Here is a 15,274-nt window from a genome sequence, read left to right on the forward strand (position 1 = left end):
CACAAACACTGAGACGTGAAACTGACCCATAATTTTACAGTTCCTCCTTGTTGACCTGTAGGAAGCTCTAGATGAAGATCTCCACCGCTGGAGTACATCTCAACCACCTGGAGTCAGACGTGGAACATGAACACAACACATCCATCAGCTGCTCCATTCTCAAATCAGAGCACAACAGTTTGATCTCCTCCCTCACATCAACTAAAACGTTAAAATGAGAGCAAACTGTATTTTATGGAACTTATTAAAACATATTAATTATTTAAGGCTCGTTTGTAACCTTCCTATAAGAAGTTAAGTTAAGCTAAGTAGTTTATGAGGATGTTAGCCCGCTACAACGCTCGCTATGCTAACAGTAGACATAACAATGGCCGCCGCTCTGATTTGAATGTTTCTTCTTCTCCTACTTTATTTCCATGAAACAGTCATAAAAAGGACTTTACTGATTGGTCCAGTAGTATCAGATGCAGACAGACAGACAGACAGACAGACAGACAGTAATAATATTACTAACACCAGACACCAGAGGGAGACTGTATGGAGCACTGTACCTGCAGAGGTTCACTGAAGGGGTTGTGGATGTTTATGAGAGGAGAGAAGCTGCTGTTGACGGGGACTCGAGCCCCGATGAAGGGCCTCAGTCTGAAGGGGTTCGGGATGCCGACCCCAAAAACCTCCAGGACAGAGACAGAAAGATGAGTCACGTGTTCTATCAAACAACGATCACAGCTGGACGCACCGCCTTTGGTCCATACCTGGTATGTAAACACTCCGTGATGTGACGTGTTAATAAATAAAGTGTTTTCTACGTTCCCAACTACTCGAGCCAGAAACACGACATCGAAAGATGTGTTTCCTCCTGGTGGAATTATCTGTTGAGAGAACACAACATATGAATATATATCAATACATGAACACATGACGTCCAGTACGACACTTTAAAACTGACATGAACTGATCTAAACACTCACTCAACACCACATCAGTTCCACTCTAACTGTAGCCGGTGAAAAATGATTTTATCACGGAGAAACGTCTACGGAAAAACTCCTTTTACAACAATCGTTTGATGAAGCGATGTGTGTTGCTGGTGTTCGTTGGCTCATATCTCACTGATGCTTTGTTGTAGCTTTATTTGATGGACTGTCTGCTTTCTTTTGAGGTATCATGTGTGCGTATTGCATAAAATACCACAGCGGTAGAGCCAGAAATGTGGCGAGTGGGTTGTCTAGGTGGCGCCGTATGGATTTTGATATTTGGTAATAACTTTAGTTAGCTTTTGAGTTGTGTTTGGAGGATGTAAAACGGTTTACATATTCTTGTAGCCCAGGTTCTGCTGTTTGATCTGAAGTATAACATCATTATATTCGTTCTTGATAAGTGCATTCTTATTCACTTTGTACGCTAAACTTTCTCCACAGCCCCCAAAAATGGGGGTGCTCTGGTTACAGAGGAACAGTTGACCCTGAAGGACTTAATATTCTACAGTTAATACTTTATACATAGTTACATAGTTTTACTGTTGTTTGAGGGAGCTTCTGTTTATGACTCTTCTCTGGTTGTTCTGGTGGAGACTGATATACATGAAGCACACATTGTGGTTTTGGGGTGAAGTTTTCCTTTAGTTTAAAGTTAACAAAGAAACACGGTGATGTACTGGCTTAGGTTTAAAGTTCAATATATTTCAGACTAGAAGGTCCTTCAGTGAGATAAAACCGGACGAACAAAGACTGTTTGTAGAACGTGTCTAAAGCAGCAGAACGTCTCGTTGACTCGTGAAGACTAAAACATTCTGGAACAGAAGAGAATGTTCAGAATGTCTCGTAAACAAAGACGGAGGAATTCAGAAATCACTGCTAACGTTCACTGCTCAGCCGATGATAAACTCTGTTAATATGTATCGATTCAGGAGTGAAACTCTACAAACTGTCACAGAGGTGAGGTTTCAACACTCTGCATGGCTTCAACATGTAGACATGATGTCTGAACTTCTGTTGTATCGTCTCAGTTCATAAAGTTTCATTGATTGAGGCGATACATTATCTTGTATTTAACTACAAAAAGCTCTGAGTTTTACTCCTGATCGACTTCACAGGAGAAAATGAACTGGAGCTAAAGTACAGATGGTTCTTATCTTAAAAACATGCAGAAGAGAAGAAATACTTTGATGTTATTGTCTTTAAGTTATTAAAGTCTCATCTAATGTAAATACACAACGCAGAGTACACTTTAGAGTATTAGTACGCCGCTGATGAACATGGTGAGTTGATGGGATCATGTGACACAGAAAAGATCTCTGGGATCGTTCTCTTTAACTTGATTAAAGCGATTTAATGAACATGACATGACATTATCAGAAGAGTTCTTAAAGTTTACAATAACTCAGAGACGTCTGGTGGAATCTAGTGGTGGCGTTATGTTAATAATAATAATAATTATTATTATTATTAACGTTACATTTGAGCTGAACTACAGAGGTTAGTAGTAGAATACAGTCCTCTCACACCGACTCTCTTTGTAAACTCTCTGAAGGTTCTTTGACCGAAGACACTGAAACACCTCCGGCACACGTTTTAACAGCAGTCATAGTTTATATAAGAACCACACTAGAACTAGGAGCTGCTTAAAGCCACAGAACCCATCTTTCCTGAAGGGGAAGTCTTCAGGTGCAGAAAATAAACCAGTTGTTCCCCGAGTTGACCTGAGGAACGCTCAGACTCTTCACCCTGACTTTCAAAGAAATATTATGGGACTAGTCTGCATTAAAATGTCTTGATATGTGGTGATTACATCATCACTAATGGATGAGCACGAGCTGCAGGAGGAGGTTTTAGAAGAAAGAGACAAATGTAATCACCATCCGACTCCTGCAGGAGACCCTCGTTTGTTTAAATGTCACATTAAGAAGCTGAATCTCTTTTACACTAAACCATCGAGGTCTCTTGAACATCAAAAACTAAAAACTAAAAAGTACGACGTTGGTGGTTGAGAAGTAATTTGTTCATTAAAATATTCTTTTCCATATTTCTACATTCAGAATTGTTTAGGACATTTCTTTCTGTGCATTTAATGCAGACTGTAGCTCAACAATAACATGAGATGAAATGATTAGGAAGAAAGCATGCAGTCATATCTTAAGAGTCACTTAAAGAAGTTCATGAAGAAGGAGCAGAAGAAAGAGACATAGAAGGTCGTCTGACTCCATTAAGAGAGAGAAACATGTTCTAGAGCTGCTTGAATCAGAAGCTTCCTCTCTGACGTCTTTGAGTCGACTCTTCCACAGTTTGGGAGCATCACTGAAAAACATCACAGAACCTTCAATGTTCTTCTGAGGAACCAGAAAGCATCAGAGGACTTTAAACCTCTGGCGGAGGCTAAAGCTTCAGCTCTACTCCAGTCTGAGCATGAACGAAGGACTAAAGGAACAAACTAAAAGAAGTGTGAAGAACTAAGAAGACGACGAGTGGAACTCATAGACTGAAGATGTAACCCATTAAATCCATGAACTAACCTCCACTATAGAGATTACAACAACCTCGTATTCATGAACTACTTCATCACCTTCATACAAACCCTGAAGAGAAACAAGTCGTGTATTAAACGTGTTGATTTGACTGATAAATATCTACTCGCATGTAGATTTGAACACTTCCTGTTTCTAAAGCTCATGAAATGAATTGTCCTTCTTTGAGTAAAGTGATTTCATCAGAGAGTCTTTGTGACGTCACGTGATCGTTCAGCAGGTCACATAACTCCAGAGCTACTCAGCTGTTGTCGTTAGCGGTCGAGCAGCTTCTCTCTCAATAGATCCGTTTCTGAGGAAGACGAGTAAACGTTCTGCTTGAGATGAAGACGAGAGCTCATTGTTCTGCATCGGGTACGCATCATTCACGACTTCATCAATAACGATGGTCGATTAACGCGCATGACCTTCGGTCGTGAAGACGTGAGGGATATGCTTCATGACGATCAATGGAGGAGTCAGTGTCTTCTGATGAAGATGAATAGAGAGCAGCGTTGTGTACATTAGGACTGTGGTCACATGACGAGGCTACAGGAGTCTGAAGCTTCCACTGAAGGAAGCAGAATCCTCATGAAGCTCCTGTGCACAGTAAGAAGGCGACCTCCCTGACCTCACTGACAGAATAACATCCTTCAGATGACCCACCATGAACACCAGTACTCACCATGAACACCAGTAACCCACCATGAACACCAGTACTCACCATGAACACCAGTACTCACCATGAACACCAGTAACCCACCATGAACACCAGTACTCACCATGAACACCAGTAACCCACCATGAACACCAGTACTCACCATGAACACCAGTAACCCACCATGAACACCAGTACTCACCCGGTTCTGGAAGAAGGAGGCGTGAAAATGTGCCGTTGTTGCTGATATCGATATCAAACTAATTTCTTCTGAGCTAGGGTTATGTAAATAAACTTTCTCCATTTTCGGCATTCCAACGGGTCTGTGGAGGAAGAGGAGGAGCTTCTGTGAGACGACGACAACAACAACAACAACAACAACAACAACATATCTACAGAACATAAAGAGTGAACGTAGGAGAACACGTGGAACAACAGTATGAAAAGAAAAGACGTCTCTTTTAAAGCTGCTTGGCTTCTTCCTGAACACTGTTTCATATTAAAACATGAAGTCTGAAGCAGTTTAACGACTATTTATTTAAACTGAGTCTGAAGCAGTTTAATGACTCTTTATTTAAACTGAGTCTGAAGCAGTTTAACGACTCTTTATTTAATCTGAGTCTGAAGCAGTTTAACGACTATTTAATCTGAGTCTGAAGCAGTTTAACGACTCTTTATTTAAACTAAGTCTGAAGCAGTTTAACAACTCTTTATTTAAACTGAGTCTGAAGCAGTTTAACAACTCTTTATTTAAACTGAGTCTGAAGCAGTTTAACGACTCTTTATTTGAACCGAGTCTGAAGCAGTTTAACAACTCTTTATTTAAACTGAGTCTGAAGCAGTTTAACAACTCTTTATTTAAACTGAGTCTGAAGCAGTTTAATGACTCTATTTAAACTGAGTCTGAAGCTGTTTAACGACTCTTTATTTGAACTGAGTCTGAAGCTGTTTAACGACTCTTTATTTGAACCGAGTCTGAAGCAGTTTAACGACTCTTTATTTGAACCGAGTCTGAAGCAGTTTAACGACTCTTTATTTGAACTGAGTCTGAAGCAGTTTAACGACTCTTTATTTGAACTGAGTCTGAAGCTGTGCTCAGTCTATCCTGATCTGGATATTCTGCGTTCTGAGCTCAGACTAAAACACTTCAAACACTGAATCCTTCAGTTTAATGTTCAACCCGCTTTAGCAGTTTAGATAAGAGACGCTCGAGTGTCCTGCGGTCTCCACAGACATGTGAACTCACCACAGACACTTGCAGAATGAATCAACAGTGGAGGAGCTATGCGGTGGTATTTTGGGCATTTAAAGAACTAAGTGTTTCTGTTGGTCTGTAGAGTTACAGAGGAAACACCAACGTGAACAAAACATTAACGTGAACACAAGAGGTGGAAGATGATGTGGATGAAAACAGAAGATGTGATTAATGATGTATGAAGATCCACACACACACACACACACACACACACGTTACAACCCGTCTCATCATCATCATCATCATCATCCTCCTCCCTTCAGGCAGCTTCAGCTTCATTTCAACGTGTATGAAAATAAACTGGTAACGACTTGAAACTGTGGAGTTTCTTTCGGACGCTCGCTGCTCATAAATGCAAAAATAATGCAAAGATGAAGAATGAGAAGAAAAGCCGTGATTGATCACTGACGACCATTTGAATGAATCACCTCACCCTCTGAAGGGAAAAGCAGCTTTAGTTTAAACAGTCGCCAAAACCACACCGTTCATCACAACCAGACGCCGTCAACACGATCAGTGTCGTCAGATTCCCATCTTTACGACGGCCCTCGAACACATCACGTGTGACCAACACTTCATGAGTTTCTCTTAATGACAGCAGGCAACACCCACAGGAAAGAGAGACAGATTGTCACGTGTCTGTGTCTGTGTGTGTGTGTGTGTGTGTGTGTGTGTGTGTGTGTGTGTGTGTGTGTAAACGTGTGACCGTGTAGAGACAGGCATGACATGCCGTCTGTAAGTGAGATGAACATCATGAGACTGTTTAGTTAGTTTAATAACAGAACGGTTTAGAACTGTTCTACAGGAACCTTAGAGTTCTGTTGTGATCTGGATCTACAGAGAACTAAATAACTAGACCTTCAAGGGGGGGCGGAGCCTCTTCCTGCACTGAGATATTATTCATCTGTTATGTTTGTTTATTTTATTGTTTAAATCGTGCAAAATAAATAAAATAAACTTGTGTCCCACAATAAAAACATGATATTCATAAAACACGTATGCTGCGAGACACATTTTGGATAACGCACAACCACAATAATAATAAGTATGATAATAACAATAAGGCCCCCTTGGCTCCGCCCACAATGCCCAGGTGAAGCTGGCTCAGGTGAGCTGCACCCACAGTCACAGGAATGTGGTCTAATAAGTGTGCAGGTGAAGTCGGGTGAAGCTTTAAGGATTCCTCGGTGATGTGTCGAGGTGGCAGAATGAAGGGCGGTGACCTCTGACCCTGAAGGTCAGCAACAGCTGAGCTTCTTAAACGATGCTCTGATCTGTGACACTCGTCTCTTCATAAACTCATGAGCTCTAGATGCATAACCAGCAAGTGTCTCAAACGTTGTGAAATGCAATAAAAAAAGGAAACAAAGAAGATCTCAGACACTCACTGTTCGTGGAAGTCCAACATCGGCGGTTCGAAGCGTATCGGGCGGCAGTTCCCTCGGTGCGGCGCCGCGCTGCGAGAGACAGGAAGTAGAAGAAGAAGTGACAGCAGCAGTGAACACACGCGTGTCTCCATGTCTGTGAGCACGTCAAACAAGCCAGAGTCCAAACACACAAACGGACGCATTAAGACGGCCACAGGGGCCCCGCTCTCAACAAGCCTCTCCGGGAGGAACCCATGTATTAAAATGACAAACAGCGAAGCGGAGGAGAACGGCGAGGTGCGTCTCCCGTCGCGGTCGGAGCGTCACGGAGGCAGCTGGTGTTGAACAGCTCGGTCATAACTCACCCGACCCGTTTGACTACAGGAGGATCCTCACAATAGACACGCAGAAGTCTTTGTGTTCACGACAGCGAAACACGAGACGCCATGTAAATCACCACAGAGGAGGGCGGGGCTTATTGTGTCACTGTGAAAACAATACCAGTTCTTATATATACAAACACACTGGAACCAAGTACTCGAGTACGTTACTGGAGTACTCACTACTTCTCCTCCACTACACCTCATAGTACTTTATACTGTACTACACTTCAGAGGTACATATAGTACTTTATACTGTACTACACCTCAGAGGTACATATAGTACTTTATACTGTACTACACCTCAGAGGTACATATTGTACTTTATACTGTACTACACCTCAGAGGTACATATTGTACTTTATACTGTACTACACCTCAGATGTACATATAGTACTTTATACTGTACTACACCTCAGAGGTACATATAGTACTTTATACTGTACTACACCTCAGAGGTACATATTGTACTTTATACTGTACTATACCTCAGAGGTACATATAGTACTTTATACTGTACTATACCTCAGAGGTACATATTGTACTTTATACTGTACTACACCTCAGAGGTACATATAGTACTTTATACTGTGGAATATTAATCCAGATAGAATAGGAAGTCATCAATACTTTTGACTTCTTTTAAATACTTTTACTTCCGGTCTTGAAAGCAGGACTAGTATTTTCAGTGTGTATGAGTACTTGTACTGCAGTAAAGGGTCTGAATACTTCTTCCACCTCTGAATAAACAGAACTGAAATAGTAAAGTGGTCACGACTACTACAGGTAAGGAAACACTCTGGAGAACATGATTTGCATCAGTCCTGATGAGCTGCAGCCAAACATCCTCCACTAACTCACCACCACATGTAGTCACTGCAACACCACCGTAGATACACTACAGTCACACTACAGTCACACCATAGACACACTACAGTCACACCATAGACACACTACAGTCACACCATAGACACACTACAGTCACACTACAGTCACACCATAGACACACTACAGTCACACTAGTCACACCATAGACACACTACAGTCACACTACAGTCACACCGTCACTGCAACACCACCATAGACACACTACAGTCACAACATAGACACACTACAGTCACACTACAGTCACACCATAGACACACTACAGTCACACTACAGTCACACCGTCACTGCAACACCACCATAGACACACTACAGTCACAACATAGACACACTACAGTCACACTACAGTCACACCATAGACACACTACAGTCACACCATAGACACACTACAGTCACACTACAGACACACCGTCATTGCAACACCACCGTAGACACACTACAGACACACCGTAGTCACACTACAGTGACACTACACACACACCGTCACTGCAACACCACCGTAGACACACTACAGTCACACCATAGACACACTACAGTCACACCATAGACACACTACAGTCACACCATAGACACACTACAGTCACACCGTCACTGCAACACCACCATAGACACACTACAGTCACAACATAGACACACTACAGTCACACTACAGTCACACGTCACTCCAACACCACCATAGACACACTACAGTCACACTACAGTCACACCATAGACACACTACAGTCACACCATAGACACACTACAGTCACACTACAGACACACCGTCATTGCAACACCACCGTAGACACACTACAGACACACCGTAGTCACACTACAGTGACACTACAGACACACCGTCACTGCAACACCACCGTAGACACACTACAGACACACCGTAGTCACACTACAGTCACACTACAGACACACCGTCACTGCAACACCACTACAGACACACTACAGACACACCGTAGTCACACTACAGTGACACTACAGTCACACTACAGACACACTGTCACTGCAACACCACTACATCACACTACAGTCACACCATCACTCCAACGCCACCGTAGTCACACCGTAGTATAGCTCTGTTCCACCTCTACACCACCAGGCTCTAGAGTACAGCAGCAGACTGAAGGCCCGTCTGAGGTCCACAGTGACCCACACACAGGACCCGACCTCCTCCTGGATCGTCGCTCATCTGCAGCCTCACTTCTCCCATTAACACAACAACTACTGACTAAATCCTTGAGGGATTAAAGGACTCCACGCGGATCCTGGCTGTGAACCTTGTGTGAGGCCTTTTGCCGAGCTCATGTGTTGAATGTCAGGGTGTAACCGGAGGAGGGGGGCCGAGTCCTCTTTGACCTCAGATCTGCATACGTCCAGAGTCAGAATAAAGCTCAAGTAAGAACAACATAGTGACTACGAGCTTCTGACTCTACTGTGGAGGCTCTACTGTCTTCACAGTGACTAACAGAGAGACAATAATAATTAACTCACTCTCACAATGAGGAGAAAGAGGAAGTTGAACAACCCTCCCCCACTGGGAGGGAGTGGTCCTGCTATGTCTGTGAGAGATAACCCTTTATGGGTTAGAACATACTGTACCATGCTGCTCACAACACACACACACACACACACACACACACACACACACACACACACACACACACACACACAGGTAAAGACTGAGTATTGATCTGAGGCCACCACACAAACACCTGCTGTTTGAAACGGTGAGGACTCTTCACCACCTAAACAACCCTCCGTACTATTATCTACTCACAGCGTTTACATTCAGACTGTATTGTTCTCTCTCAGGCCTCCGCGCTGAACGACGGCTAAACTATGTGAAACCAAACGTCCGTTTAGAAACTCTCCCTCGACAGTGACTCTATTAATGAAGCGCCTTCAAGAACAGAGCTAACAAAGAGGCAACAGAAGGACAGGAAGCTCAACAGTGAGGCCCGAAAGAAGCAAGACACACAAACAGTAGTGTGTGTGTGTGTGTGTGTGTGTATATATATATATATATATATATATATATATATATATATATATATATATATATATACACACACAGATGGTCATTATGTGGTGAAGTGTGCCTTTAAGGCTACGTTTAAACATTAAAAACGAGCATCACATGACCGTTCACATACACAAAGAGCTCAAGTAACAGATCCTAGCTTATAAACAGCACAACGGCAAAGACATCAAGGTTAGCAACACGACGGTGAAATGATGCTGGCGGTCCAGAGGTCATGTGATCGGGGCGTGACCAATCACAGAGGATACGTCACGCCTGATTAGACCCAAACAGGAAGTGACCGTCGGTCTGTTTCCTCCCGTCCAGAATAAAACACGACCCCAGAGGTTTCAAACGTCTGTCTTTGGTTCTAAAACGTTGCAGTAGAGAACGTAGAGAACGTTATGTGTTCTAACCAGGAGACAACCTCCGGTTCTTTAAAGTTCTGCATTCTCTCTAGTGTCCACCAGGGGGCGACTCCTCTGGTTGTATAGAAGTCTAGTCTAAAATGACTCTACTTCTCTCTTGATTTATTCCCTCAGTAAACATTGTAAACATGAGTTTATGGTCTCAATCTCTAGTTTACAGTCTTCTTCAATACAGCATGATGTTCATTTAGTACATTATGGAACATTTAGAGTCAAACAGACCATAAAGAGGGGATGATTTAGGGGCGGGGCTACACAGTGATTGACAGGTCTCTACCAGAGACGTATACGCCGTCTCTACGTCACTCCTCCTCAGTCCAGATATGGTCACTTCCTGTTCACTGGTTGCATATAACAAGATGGCGACGGACAAAATGATGAACTCAAGACTTCAAAACATCACAAACCAACGAGAGACGTCACCAAAGAGACTTTTTATGTTGTTGTGTCACTTCACCACTAGATGTCACTCAACCCTCCAGGCTGTGGCTTTAACATCCAGCACAGCTGTAGTACACGGAGCACTAAATACTTCAAGTACTACATCAACTATGACGACATGTAACCATGTAAACGTACAGCGTGTGTGTCGGAGGTCAGGATGTTAAACTCACCTTTGTTGATGATATAAACTAAAATCAATGTCAGACTCTGCCTGTAAGAAGAAGAAGAAGAAGAAGAAGAGATTCAACGTTAGGTGACGTCACTGCATGAAGAGGTTCTTGTGTAGAAACTATGGAAATAAAGACAGTAATCGAACAGAACGGTTCTTACCTGTAAGAGGCTCCCCTCACCAAAATGTAACACTTCTAGAATTGTGTCTGACTGGATGAATGCTGTGAAACACAAGAACAGGAAGTCATCATCATCATCATCATCATCACCACCATCATCATCATCATCACCACCTTTGAAAAGGAGAACCGTTGGTTTCTTAATTACAGTTTTAACACTTCATCATCATCAGTTATATACTAGCAGATAACTTCACACGTTCTGCTCATCAACTGACAGTCGGTTTTAAATCACCAGGTATTTGTGTTCTCTGTGAGTACCTGACAAATGAGAAGTACTACCACTGATACTATAGTATTAGTACCAGTGAGCTCTAAAGGTAGTTTTACTCCCTTATGATCTGATCCGTATGATCCAGCTCTGAAGCCTTCTTCACTTTCACTCCGACGCTTCTAACACACACACACACACACACACACACACACACACACACACACACACACACACACACACACACACACACACACACACACACACACACACACACACACACACACACACACACACTGCTGGTCATCAAACATGTTTCAGCACATCTGAGCGTCTGACTCAACAACTCACGCTTTCATTTTCCTTTTTAGATCTGTGCTGACGTTAGATCTCACCAGCTCTAACTCTGCAGATGTTCTGTGACGGTGAGCGTCTGAACTTCAGGTTCACCTTCTTAGAGCTCGTCACACAGTCTGAATAAAGGGAAGACTCAAAGCCTTTCAACCAGGAGACCAGGGTCCAAGTCCCAAAGTGCTGTTGAGCTGCGTGAGTGACGTGCTTTAAGTATTCATGTTGTGTAGTTCACGTCTAACTCTAGGCCTGAAGTACGTTCTTATGAAAGTCCTTCAAACGTCCTGCTAGTTCAACTCCTTCCTGTGAGATCAGGTTTAAAAGCAGTGAAAGTCTCATCACTTCGAAATGATCACCAACAAGACAACAAACCAACAAAAGAACAAACCAACAAAAGAACAAACATAAAGTCCTCCTCGGTGCTCGATCCTGTAGGACGACTGAATGCAGCCGTGAGTTTCGTGGCCAAACAGAAAGGAAGCAGAACGGTTTAATAACTAATCTCATCACTGCTAACTCAGACGAGTTTAACTTGGTGCGGATAGTTTAGATAACTACGGACAACTAGCAGTGATCGTTCACACAGACTCTGGGTTCTGAGCTGCAGGACGTCACTCTGACCAACAGATGAATCACTCTGCTGCTGTTATAGATCATATCTTTAATGCACCAGATCTTATTATTATAGTCACTGTCAAAAGCCTACATGCTGCATGACCAGACATCATCACATGTACATAACCATCCAGTCAGGTGTATAACTCACAGAACACACGACTTGTACATGTAGACGTTGTAATGTATTGTTGATCATTGGTGCTATATATTTATATTTATATTTGTATTTGTATATATGGACGTACATTAGAGTCTGTTCTTAGCTTGTGTTTGTCCGTCTGTCTGTGGAGGCGATGCAGTGAGAGATTACAGGTTCATAGCAGTGTTCACATGAGTCAAGTTGAATCTGAGCGATAACTTCCTTCATCGCTCAGCTGTTTAGATAAAGTCCCAGATTGTGTTGCACGTGCATTGAGGCCCAGTGTAAACACACCACGCAGGTCTAGTAAAAGTTGACCCTGCAGCTCATCCTGGCGGACTGATCCTGTGACGTCACGTGATCAGACAGCTGGACCCTCCGGTCCTCTGGATGAATAACAGAACAGGAGCTAGTGCCACCGATCAGAGCCAAACAAATCACACCTCTGAGCCACGTTTACAAGCATCAGCTGACTGATTCAAACAGTTCCTGTATTGAGAGGAAGTCATGTCAGGAAGCCAGAGACCGTGTTGCAAATAGAACTGACTCCAACACATTAAGATCACACAGTAGATGTTTTAAAGAGTCCATCAATGCAGCACACTGTCTTTAGTCCGGGTTTCTATTGAACAGCTGTCCCTCGTATCTCCTGAATGATGATTCTACTGATATTAATATCCTCACTTCTTCATAACTCTGTGAATGTGATCTTATATTCTGTGTTCAGGTTTACTTTGTAACATCTGCCTCCAGGAGCATTTACAGCTATGTTTGTATTAATGTGTCAAATAATCCAATAAATAAATAAATAGAGAACAGCAGCTAGCATTGGAGCTAGCTATGATGCTAACGAGCTGCTCTTGTTCCCCATTACTTCTCTGTGTTTGTGATTAAAGGTGTTAGCCTGACTTTAGCCTTATATGGACACAACATGACAACAAGCTACAGACGAAGCTAACGTTCACTGTTTACCGTTAACAGGCCACACAGAGCTAACGGACAGCTAGTTAGCACTTCAGTGATCAACTGTCAACCCGGCTCCAGTTGCTAGTGACAGTTGGTTATGAACGCATGAGGTGAATAACCACGTTCAGCTGGGTTCAAACGTTAGCTAGCAGACGTTAAGCTAAGTGAGTTAGCTGTGTCAAAAAGTATTTCTACGTAAGGGCCTTACGTAGAAATATGCCTACGGAAGTTAGCGCTACATGCTACATGCTAATGAAGTTAGCGCTACATGCTAAGTTTACAAACCTTGTTTATTGGCCCGCGTGGTTTGAATAAAAGCAATAAATAACATCCTCAATAATCCGAAACATGGTGGTCTTCTCCTCGTTGAACTCGGGGCTCGTTCTTCACTCGCCATGCCGCAGTTTGTTCTTCTGTTACGGTGACAACAACCGAGCGGGTGAAGCTCTTCTTCTTCTGACTCTGTCAATCATAGCCGAGAGGGAGCATCTAACTAACACCGAGCAGGACGGCGGCCTCTCTCGCGCTGTTTCTTCTCTTTGGTTCCGTGGTGGTGTGTGGTTGGTGGTTTTAGGGGGCGTACCGCCACCTACCGGACCGGAAGATGCAGTGTCGAGATACTCACATCAGTCCCTTTATTTTTACGTTATTTTGTCAAATAAAGTGATAATTAAATGATGTATGTTGTCTTTACATTTTATATTGTTTTCAAAAACAACATAAATATTCTAAAAGGGCCCAATTCGGTTCATAGAGTCTCAAAAAGTAAGATGGGAACCAGAACCTTCAGCTGTCAAGCTCTTCTTCTGTGGAACCAGCTTACAGTTTCAGTCCAGGGGTCAGAAACCATCACCACATTTAAGTAGGCTTCACGGTTCATAGTTAGGACTGGTTCAGGTTTATAGTTAGTGCTGGTTCAGGTTTATAGTTAGGGCTGGTTCAGGTTCATAGTTAGGGCTGGTTCAGGTTTATAGTTAGGGCTGGTTCAGGTCTATAGTTAGAGCTGGTTCAGGTTTATAGTTAGTGCTGGTTCAGGTTAATAGTTAGGGCTGGTTCAGGTTTATAGTTAGGGCTGGTTCAGGTTTATAGTTATAGCTGGTTCAGGTCTATAATTAGAGCTGGTTCAGGTTTATAGTCAGTGCTGGTTCAGGTCTATAGTTAGGGCTGGTTCAGGTTTATAGTTAGGGCTGACTCAGGTCTATAGTTAGGGCTGGTTCAGGTTTATAGTTAGGGCTGGTTCAGGTCTATAATTAGGGTTGGTTCAGGTTTATTGTCTGAGGTGAATTTGTGATTTTGGGCTTTACAAAATATAAATGTAATTTAATTGACTTGAAATGAACCAATAAATGTAAACTGGAGCCTGAGTCGTGTTACCCAGTTATTGTACGATATCAACAATAAAGCAGACTAGAAGGACGACAGACTAACTCACAGTGAGATAAGATATGATTTATTACAGGATGATTACGTTTAGAGTGACAAAGGTGGACCCTCTGCTGCTCCTCTAATCATCACACAACACTGTGAACATGTCTGTACAGAGACGTCTCTGTAAGTAAGATTTTAAATGATGAGGTCCACTTTAAATGCACAGCTGTGACGAGTGATACATCATTTCATTTTCTCTTTATCCTCTTATTTTCTGCGGATACAAATATAACAATTTAATATTCTATAACTGTATTTAGATTATTGATATAAAATATAAG

General features: G+C 42.6%; 1 protein-coding gene across 1 annotated transcript; it reads right to left on the bottom strand.

Moving 5' to 3' along the window:
* Positions 1-26: 26 nt before the first annotated feature.
* Positions 27-14,073, bottom strand: LOC137888658 (transmembrane protein 131-like; the record flags this gene model as incomplete). The annotated part of the gene is made up of 8 exons (XM_068732083.1): positions 13,851-14,073; positions 11,261-11,322; positions 11,101-11,141; positions 6,804-6,872; positions 4,363-4,483; positions 756-872; positions 552-674; positions 27-107 (listed from the first exon to the last, which is right to left on the bottom strand). Coding segments are annotated over exons 1-8 (726 nt in total), but the record flags the coding sequence as incomplete, so codon positions are not given.
* Between the last annotated feature and the right edge of the window lie 1,201 nt (positions 14,074-15,274).

This window comes from Cebidichthys violaceus, unplaced genomic scaffold (genome assembly GCF_023349555.1).
Source record: "Cebidichthys violaceus isolate CVI_PGR_0920_01 unplaced genomic scaffold, fCebVio1.0.p SCAF_565, whole genome shotgun sequence".
In the NCBI taxonomy this organism is placed as follows: Eukaryota; Metazoa; Chordata; class Actinopteri; order Perciformes; family Stichaeidae; genus Cebidichthys; species Cebidichthys violaceus.